This window comes from Octodon degus, unplaced genomic scaffold, assembly GCF_000260255.1.
Source record: "Octodon degus isolate 3935 unplaced genomic scaffold, OctDeg1.0 scaffold00418, whole genome shotgun sequence".
NCBI lineage: Eukaryota > Metazoa > Chordata > Mammalia > Rodentia > Octodontidae > Octodon > Octodon degus.
Genome location: NW_004524994.1, coordinates 180,731 through 191,055, shown reverse-complemented (window position 1 = coordinate 191,055; position 10,325 = coordinate 180,731). Strand labels below are relative to the sequence as shown.

At 53.5% G+C, this 10,325-nt stretch overlaps 1 protein-coding gene across 1 annotated transcript in view; it reads right to left on the bottom strand.

Moving 5' to 3' along the window:
* Window positions 1-6,895: 6,895 nt before the first annotated feature.
* Tgfb1 (transforming growth factor beta 1) overlaps window positions 6,896-10,325 on the bottom strand; it is a 13,851-nt gene continuing 10,421 nt past the window's right edge. Inside the window, exons 6-7 of the mRNA XM_004648472.2 lie at window positions 7,392-7,545; window positions 6,896-7,173 (exon numbers count right to left, since the gene is read on the bottom strand). Coding sequence (XP_004648529.1) covers window positions 7,015-7,173; window positions 7,392-7,545 — 313 coding nt within the window. The 3' untranslated portion in view covers window positions 6,896-7,014. The remainder of the gene's footprint in view (window positions 7,174-7,391; window positions 7,546-10,325) is intronic.

Here is a 10,325-nt window from a genome sequence, read left to right as displayed (position 1 = left end):
CACACACACACACACACACACACACACACACACACACGAGACCCTATCCTCCCTGGGTCTGGTCTCCTCTGAGACACCACCACCACCTGTTTACAAAGCCTCCCCTTTCTCTTGCCCTCTTTCCCACTAGCTTTTATTTTTTTCTTGCTGTCCTTTTGGGTTTCTTCTGTCTCACTGCCTCTCTCCTTTTCCCTTTCCCAGTGTCTGGCCACTCTGCTCCCCAGTTCATTCTCCCTCTGTCTTCCTCTGTCCCCCTTCTGTGTCCCTACAGCATTTCCAGTCCAGGATAAACGTCCCCTCCTTGACCAAGACCAGCCAGCAAATCCTGTCATGGCTGGAACTAGCCAGCTGATTTCAGGGTGGCTGCAGCTGGGACCCAGGGCAGCGCTTCCCTTGCTCCTGGCTACCTCGGTCTTTGTCACCTCTGCCTGTGTCTGTGCCACTGTCCTGCACTCAGCAGCAGCCCCTTGCATTCCTACCTCACCTTCTGCTTTGTTCTCTGGGCCTGTACTTTCTGCCTGTACACTTCATCTCCCCCCTCTGTCTCAGCTTTATCTCTCTGGGTTTCCATCTCCCTCCCCAGGCCTCACTGCTGTGGGCAGCAGAACCCTGACTGCTGAATAATGCAGCCTCACTGCAAGCAGGAGGTACCCAGAAGGGCTGGATTGAAGCATAACTGGGGATCACGGGGCTACCAGCTCAGGTGTAGGGAGGGGCAGAGAAGGGGGGCTCTCCACCAGCCCCCCACCCACCCAGTTTTCCCTTCCTTCACTTCCTCTGCCTGCTTCCCTCTCCTCTCCTCTCCTGTTTACTCTCCCCAAATGTGTGCAAGCTGTTATCATGGGTCCTGAGTCATCCCACACACAGGCTGCCCCAGCATCCCTGCCCCAGCCAGCCACAGGGCCCGCCCCACTGAGCCCCCTGCCGCCCCAGGCTAATGGGAGCCAGATGGCTGCCTGTGACTCAGCCATGGCCTGTGGGAACCCAGGCGTCCCACCTTCCCATGCCCTGCGCAGGGCCCTACTCTCCCAGCAGACACAGAAGGTGGTGGCCACTGGGCAGGGGGGAGGCAAAGCTGGGCCCTGAAACCCCTCAGCCCTGTGAGACAGACAGTGGCATCCTGCCCTGTCCATGCCTGAAGAACATTCAGAAGCACCTCCTGAATGACCCCAGGCCTGGACTCTGCCCCTCAGTCAACTGGAATCAAAACCAGACAGGCAAGTGAAAGCTGGAAGGAGACAGAGGGATGCACAGCTGGAGGGATTATTACATAGTGAAAGCTTCAAGTGCAGAGCAGCTCCATCCTGTGCTAGGCCAGAGAGAGAAGCCTGACACCATGAGGCGGGCTCTAACAGCTCTCAAGCTAGAGGCCATCAACACTGTTTCCCAGGTGCCACGGGAGGCCCTGGCAGAGACGTGCTTCCCGAGGCCTCTTGGCCTCAGAGGCTCACCTGGGATGAGAACCAAGTGCTACAAACCTCTATGAGCAGGCATGTCAGATGTGAGGCCACGCTGAGCTGGACAGGGGCAGAGGGACAGAGATGGGAGGACTTAAGAGGTGGCAAGTGTTTAGGAGGATGGCTAGCATGCTGCCAGGTGGGACCAAGCCATCTCGTGTCAGTCAGTGCTCAGCTGCTGGTGCTGGGTCGCCACTGTCCTGGGAAGAGAAACATTCGATACTGCTGACTCCAGGTACCAGAGCAGGATACAGCCTGGGGCTGAAGATGGTCTGGACAGATCTCCAGGATTGAGGACATTTACCTCAGATACTCACATTTGTGACCCCGGGAACAGCTGTCAGTTATTGGTGATATGCTCTTCTGACCGGTCTTTCATTCAGTCATTAAATTGTTTATTGTAAACTTTGCCATACATAAATTCGGTTATGTAACTTTTTAAGAGATGAGAGGCATAGCAATTGAGTCAGAATCAGGGTTAGTCAGATGGCTGAGACGGAGTGTCTGTAGCTGAGACAGGGGTGGAGCCCGCCACAGGGACAGGGATTAGATGAGGAGACAGGAAGGGAGGTGGAGACAGACACGGAGAGGCACACCCCCTGGGTGCAGTCTCCAAGCAGCCCCCACAGTTCTGGGGTTGGGGTGGCTGGAGAGGCTGAATCAAGGGGGAAGGCCCAGCTGAAAAAGGGCCCCTCTGAGTGCAACCAGCCCCCGCCTCCCTTGTCTGCTGTGTTGTGGCCCTGGCAGCGTGTTGCTGGCTGCCACCCCACCCCCTTGTCCCACACCTCTGTGCATCCTGCCAGAGCTGAGCCAGCTCCTCCTCCCTCGGCTCCTTTCTCTGCCTGTCCCTCACTGTCTTTTGCTTCTCCCTATTTCCTTTTGATCCTCTGCCTCTGTGCCATGTTCCCGTTCTGGTCTCTTCTCCACCTCTGGCTGTCAGGACTCTATCTGCCTGTTCCTGAGCTCCCAAGCCCTTGCTTCTCCCTCAGTTTCCCAGGGCCTCTGCCCACTGTCCCTACTCTCACTCTTCTGTCCTTGTCATTTCTCGCCTCTGCTCCAGCCACTGCCTTAGTAACCCTGTTTCCCATCCGGCTCTCCCTCCTCCCCTTGCCTTAGCCCTCATTTTTTCCTGTCCTCACTGCTGCCATCTCTGTCTCCCAGACTGGGGGAAGGCCATCTGGGACATCCAGCGCAGAGCTCCACTGGTGGCCCCTGGGAGCCCAGAATGAGGGGTCATCGCCTCGCCTCCACCTGGGAGGGGACAACAAGACTGGGCCTGTCTGACCAGAAGGAAATGTCTGTGCTGTGGCCTGGTCACCCCCGCCCCCAGGACCTGCTGGGTTGCTGCCGCCCCCAGCCTGGGGCCGAGTAAACACAGCCGCTGGCAGCCTGAGGATATTTATACCGAGGCTGGGCGCAAGGCCAGTGCCCACCACAGCCCCTGCCCTGCCTGCTGCCACAGCCAGCCCTAAGCCAGCGTGGCACCAGGCAGCAAGAGATGCCACAGACACAGCCTCCACTCACTTAGCACAGAAGACACATAAGGTTCCACTTCCCTGAAGATACCGGCACACAACACAGCCCTACACCTACCTCCAGTGTCCTCAGAGATGGCCCATGTAGTTCGTTACACAATGAAGACACTAGGCTGTAGGTGGGGACACCAGCGAGACTCCTGCTGCAAAACACCCACATGGGTTGAAAACAGTCCTGGGGTAGACACACACACAGGCCACACCTAGAAATCCAGCCTGTCATACACATGCTGGGAGAACCACAGTGAGCATGCCAGTAAAACACCACACAGATGTGGGAAACAAAAGCACTCGGCATACCAGCAGTGCAAGCACTGATCACGAAACCGAGGGCGTAGGGTGCCGCTGAATGGCCCGGTGCTCGCCTGGTCTGTGTGAGGCCTTGGTTCAATCCCAGCAGCACCACCACCACCCCAAAAGCAGCAACCAAGAAACAACTCACCTACAGACACACAAACACTGGCAACACACATGCACCATGACGATTCACAGGGAAGAAAATAATACCTCCTGGGAAACATCTTTCTCACACACCCGTAAACACACAGAAGGGCCAGCCAAATAGCTCTGCAAATTAAAGCACCTGCAAGCAGGCGCAGGGGCTGGGCGTTTGATCCCCAGATCTGCCGTGCCAGCCCTGCCCCTGGGGTGCACTGAGACAGCAATTGAGATGCTGTGGTGGTGCACGCCTGTAATCCTAGCTCTTGGGAGGCTGTAAACAGGCGGATCGCTGCGAGTCCTATCTAGTAGTGAGACCCTGAACACCCTGTAGACCTTTCCCTAAATTACCAAAACAAAAAACCAGAAACACATTTCAAGTCAGACATACACTAAGAAAGCACAAATTTATGCCAAGAGCATAACGGAAAAGATGTTGAGAAAAATTTAGATACTTGGTGCATCATGGATGTGCAACCCACTGGTACATACTGACTCAGCAGTTGAACAGTGCTAGAATCCACAGAAAGTACCCCTGCCTGTCTAGCAGAAACACAGAAAACCAAAAACGGCCAAACACGTGCTGGGAACACAGCCCCACTGACAGTGCCATCCAATTGGGTGTTAAGAGCACAACACCCACGCCAGAGAGCACTACCCCCAAAGCTGCAAACACACATGCTGAACACCTCAATATTCACACTAGAAGCAACACACCAGCACTCCTAATGTCCACAGATTTAGGGGAAAGGAGGTTCCTTGTGCACCCCGGCCCCTCCCCTTCTCTCAGGTCTACCCCTCCTCAGGTTTGTCTGTCCATCTGGGAGGGGGCTGAAAGGCCTACATTGGCCTCTTGTCTACTTCCTGCTATGGAGGCTGGACGGGAAACCCAGGCTCCAGCCGGAACCCAGGCTCCCCCCACGACTTCCCCCAATGGCTCAGGCTGCTGGCGGGGTGGGGCGGGGCCTAAGTAGTGAATGCACCCCAACTCCTACCCCTGTGGACACCGTGAGGCAGACGTGTCCTGACGACCAGGCCACCCAGCGATCCGGGTGCCAGGGTGGCAGGACCTGGCCGAAACAGAGCACACACTCTGCATTTCCCCTGCTGCTGCCCTTGGGATCCATGCCAGCTCAGCAGGGCTGGGAGCCTCAGCAGGTGGGCGGGCTGTGTCACTCGAAGGGGAGGCTGCCCTGTGGTGCCAGCACTTGTCCTCAGGCCTCACCCAGCCTCAGGGCCACAGTGATCCTGGGAGGTGTGTCTGTCTGGGGCTGTGGGTCACAGTTCTGTGGAACTCCTGAGGCTAAAAGTGGTGGTGGGAGTGATATATAGGACAGTGGGTATGACCTGCTGGCAGCCTGTAATTGCAATGTGTCAAACCTCTGTGTTTGGTTGGGACTGTGACGCATCACACAACGACCATGACCCCAGAGAGGATGTTTGTGTAACGGTGTGTGTGTGGGATCTATTTCCTGATGGGGTTCTAATGCTGTGACGTGTCCTGTGTGACACTGTCTGAATCCATGTCTGGTATGTGGTGGCCATGACCCTATGGAATATATTTGTGTGACAGTTTCAAAGTTTGAAGGCCCATAGCCTGGCTGATGGTGTGATGGGGTGACACTCCGATTCTGTGTGTGTGTGGACTGTGACTGCTGCCAGGCATCATGGTCCGTGTGTCCCAGGTCCTGCAGGGAGTCTGTGCATCTATTTCAGCTGAGAGGACTGTGTGTTGATGTGGTTTGGGGCACCGTCCGTGTTGTAGCCTCTGTACGGTGTGTATGTGCACGTGTGCATGTTCGCCCACGTGCTGCGTCCTTGTCCCACATCCTCATGGGGCTGCAGTGACTCCCGTCCATAGCAGTGTGTTTCAGTTTGTATCCATATATAAGGCTGGTGATAGTAATGGCATGTCCTTGCAAAGTGAGCTTCTTCCCTGGCCCACCCCAGCTCAACCCTTCATGGCACCCCGACCTAGGGAAAGGCCGAAAGGGCCTCACCCCGCTGCCAACAAGTGCTCAGCCCACCAGCAACAGACGCTCTCCACTCACACCAGCCTACCTCCCAGGAGAGTCCCAGGCAGGGGAGCAAGCCACGGGCTGTGGGCCGGAGGAACAGCAGGAAGAGAAGGGGGAAGTTGAAAGCCCAGAGAAGAGCGGAAACTCAGAGGCCACAGACAGCAGAAGCAGGAGAGCATTCACAGGCAGAACTACAGTAGTTGAGAAGAGATCAGACAACTTACCCTGGCCGGGCCATTGTTATTTCTTACCTGGACACCTGCTTCCCTACAGCCTCTCTCACCCCCATTGTCTGCTCTCAGTCACTAGCTGAGGATGAGCCTGGGGAACTGCTAAGGCACCTCATGCCTTCCTGCTCACAGCCCTGCTGTGGCTCCCTCCTCCTCAGAGGCCTAGTCCCAGCACAGGACTTCAAAGTGCACTATGGACCCTCAGCTCCAGCTAGCTGGGTCCAAATCCCAGCTCTGCCATGTCTTCACTGAACAACTGCTCGAACCTCTGTGCCTCAGTATTCCCCTCTGTAAACTACAATAGGATTCGGGAAGCTTTTTCTATAAAAGACCAGACAGTATTGACTCTGCACACTGCCTCAACTCTGCTGCTGAAGCAGTAGCACAGCTACAGACAATAGGTAGATGAAGGCATGTGGCTGTGCTTCAGTATCACTTTATTTACAAAAAAACAGGGCAGTGGGTGGCAGCTTGCCAACTCCTGCTTTGCTGGGCTGTGGGGTGAATGCAGGGAGCAAGGGCGACGACACACCTGGCAGGCAGAATTGTTATTCCTCTCTGGCCTGGGAGTGTTACACTGACTCAGCTCCCAACACCCTTCCTCTGCTCAGCTCTTCCAATGAGGCTGGCTTTTTCTTGCTGGCTGTAGAACATCCCAAGCTGGTCACACTTCCTATTCTAGCTTTGTTCCTCCTCCTACCCAGAACTCGGCCCCCCACCCCTGTTCTCCCTTAGGGGCGCCCTTCCTGGCTTCCTGCAACTCTTACAGGACACTTGCTCCTAGATGTCTCCCCTCCTCCCAGCTTGCTGCCTACACATCGCTAACCACCCCACCATCAGGTTTTGCTCTGACTCCCCAGCTCAGAAAGTCAGTTCTCAGTGGTTCCAGGAACGTCTACTTTATCTGTCCAGGTTACCATTTCAATCCCTGTGAAAAGGGTATTATCAGAGTCCCTGAGTCTCAGGGTTGCCAAGATTTAATTAGTTCATTAATATAAGGCTCTGAAAAGTGCTCAGACTGCCGGGTAAATAAGAGACTCATCACTTACTCTGCACCTCCCGGAGCCTGCAGAACCAGCACATGCTCAATAAGTGTTTAAATGATTTGGACTAATTAAGGGGGGAGGGAGGGAAGGTAGAGATGTCAAGAGACAGAGAAGCAACGTCAAGGAGGGAAACTCAGGCACCCAATGACAAGGAGACACGCAATTCTCTTTCACCTTTAATCGGCCCCCCAGGTGAGCTTGGGGCACAGGTGTCCTTAAATACAGCCCCCGACGGGGGCGGGGCCGGACCTGCCGGGGCGGGGCGGGGCGGGCGGGGCGGGGGCGGGGCCTCAGCTGCACTTGCAGGAGCGCACGATCATGTTGGAGAGCTGCTCCACCTTGGCTTTGCGGCCCACGTAGTACACGATGGGCAGCGGCTCCAGCGCCTGTGGCACGCAGCACGGCGCCGCCGACGCGCCTGGGTTGTGCTGGTTGTACAGGGCCAGGACCTGAGGAAAGGCCAGATGGGTCAAGGGGGAACCAGCCTCCACAGAGACCTCCTTGGCAGGTGGCAGGCACAGTGTCCCGGCTTAGCCAGTCTCTCTCCATCTCCGCCTCTTTGTCCTCCCCTCCATCTCTCTGTCTCTTTCTTCCTACCCTACCACCAACACATCTCTGATTTTACATTCCTGGTGCTGATTTCCCGCAGCCCGTGGACCAGACCCACCTTGCTGTACTGTGTGTCCAAGCTCCAAATGTAGGGGCAGGGCCCCAGGCAAAAGTTGGCATGGTAGCCCTTGGGCTCGTGGATCCACTTCCATCCCAGGTCCTTGCGGAAGTCAATATAGAGCTGTCGCACACAGCAGTTCTTCTCAGTAGAGCTGCAAGCAGGAGGAACCAGGTGAGAAGCCCGAGAGGTCCTGCTGCTCCTCTGCAGTGTGGGTCGCCTGAGACTGCCGCCCACCTCCATCTTGTCTCCTTTGCATGCCCATGATAGTACAGTAATGATAATTGCTAACACCTATAAAGCACTTTCTCAGTGTGCTAAGAGCACCATAATACACATTTATCTCGCACAGTGCTTGAAACAAGTCTATAAGAAACCAAATGAGGGGCTGGAGAGATGGCTCAGTGGTCTAAAGCACCTACTTGAATCAAGCTTGACGAAGCACAGGGACCGCGGTTCGATCCCCAGCACCACATGCCAGCCAGCCCCGCCCCCTGGTGGGCTGAGCTGGCCACACACCCACACAATAAATAAATGTAATAAATAAAAATAAATAAATATTAAAAAAAAAAAAAGAAACCAAATGAGATGGGGCCGGGGAGATGGCTCAGTGGAATAAGCACTTCCCTGGCAAACACAAGGGCCTGAGTTCAATCCCTGGTTCCGCCAAAAAAAAAAAAAAAAAAGAGAGAGAGAGCTGGCAAGATAGCTCAGTGGACTAAGTGCCGGCTTTGGCAAGCGCAGGGCCCAGGGTTTGATCCTTGGCCCTGCATGGGGCACCAGCCCCACCTCCGGGATGCACTGAGTCAACAAATGAGTCTGGTCTTGGTGTCTCACAACCCTGTAATCCCAGTGCTGGGGAGGCTGAAAGCAGGAGGATCACCACAAATCCAAGCTGCGTAGTGAGATACTGTACCCAATACGTAAATGAAAAAAAAAAAAAAAAAGCCAAATGACATCACCCAACAGATGAAGACTACAATACCTCATGACACATCCACACATGAAACATTAAAAACTCAAATGCAGCTCCCGGTGTGCTGACATGCTCTATTGTGCAAAAATGCTGAGCTACTACAGTGCACCAGGCAGGGCTCTACCCCTGGTGAAGCAGCCTAAGCATGACAGAAAGAAATCTCAGCTTTGCAGCGCTACTACCTCTTGTACCACTCCCCTGCCCTAAAATGGCTTTGTCACACTTAGCCAATGCCCGAGACCAAGTCCTCACCAGAGTACACAAGGTGCTACCAAACCTGGCTGATCTCAACACCCTCTCTCCCCCAGCCTTCTTCACTCCAGCCACACTGGCTTCCGGTTTATCCTCACACACAGTTGTGTCTCAGGACCTTTACACCTGCCGCTTTCTCTGCTGGCACTGCTCTTCCCCACAGATCCACACTCTGGCTTGCTCCTTCATTTAAGCCTTTGCTAAAACATCTATCTCCCAGGGACCCTTAACTCCTGAAACAGTGCCTAGCATGGAGTAGTTACTCAATAAATACCACTGCAAAATGACCATCACCTCCTCAGAGAGACCTACTTTCCTGGCTCATGTTACCCAAGGTATCAATCCAAATGACTGTTATTTCCATTCAGTGAAATACGGTTGTAGAAATTATTACCCAAAAAAAAAAAAAAAAACCTATGGAAATGTTGAAATATGAGGCTGTCTATATTTGGTGTGGAGGGCACTCCTCATAACTTGAGGCTGGATGAAAGTTCACAGAGAATCATTATATTATCTTTTCCTCCTTTTGTTTACATTTAAAATTATCCATAATAGGGCCAGTGATATAGCTCAGCAGACTAAGCGCCTGCTTAAGCAAGCACAGGGACCTAGGTTTGCTCCCCTCCACCAGGCCTGCCCTGGGGCGCACTGAGCCAGCCATGGAGACCAGGCGTGATGGCACACACCTATAATCCCAGCACTGGGAAAGCTGAAAGAGGAGGATCACTATGAGTGAGCTGCATAGCAAGACCTTGTACCAAATAAATAAAAGATTTTTTAATTAAAAAAATAAAATCCATAATAAAATAACTCTAATCAGAATAAGAAAAATAAGTACTTCCCAACATCTATTTCTTTCTCCCTCCTCTGATTTCTTCTCCTTTGTATGCCCACTGGTTGTTCTATTCCCCCTTCCTCTAAGCAGGGGAAGTTCCAGGTGGGGTCCCTGGCCACTAGCACTAACAGCATCTGGCAAGTTGGGAACGCAAATTCCCAGACCTCTGGAGTCAGAAGCCATGGGACAGCGAGGCAGTAGTCTGTGTGAAACAGACCCTCTGCACACGCAAGGACCTACTGCATGTGAGGCCTGGGATTTGGATGGCCTTGTTCTTGCAAATCTTTTCTGTCTAAGCTATCGAAATCCAGCAAGAGCTAATCAGTTAAAAGAATCCATCTGGAGCCAGAGCCCAAGAAAGGTCCAGGCTTCACATTTACCTTGAGAGCTGGAAATAGGGGTCTGGGAAGCTTCCTAATAGAGTTGGTATTTGAGCTGATGTAAAAACAACTTTTTTTTTTTTTTTTTAAAGACAAGATCTTACTATATAGTTCAGGCCGGCCTCGAATTCATGGCTAGCCTCCTGCCTTGGCTTCCCAAATACTGGGATTACAAGCTTTCTCCACCACACCTGGCTAAACACAACTTTTTATAATAGAATTTCACACAGAGGCAGCATACTGAATATTTCAGCTGGGGTGGGATGGTACATGCCTGTTGTCCCAGAACTCTGGGAGACTGAGGCAGGAGGATGACAAATTCAAATCTACCTGGGCAGCTTGGTGACACCCTATTGCAAAAAAATATCTTGCAGGGGCCGGCCAAATAACTCAGCAGATTAAAGCGCCTGCAAGCAGGCACAAGGGCCAGGGGTTCAATCCCCAGCCTGCTTTGCTGGCCCCACCCCTGGGGCACACTGAGCTGACAACTG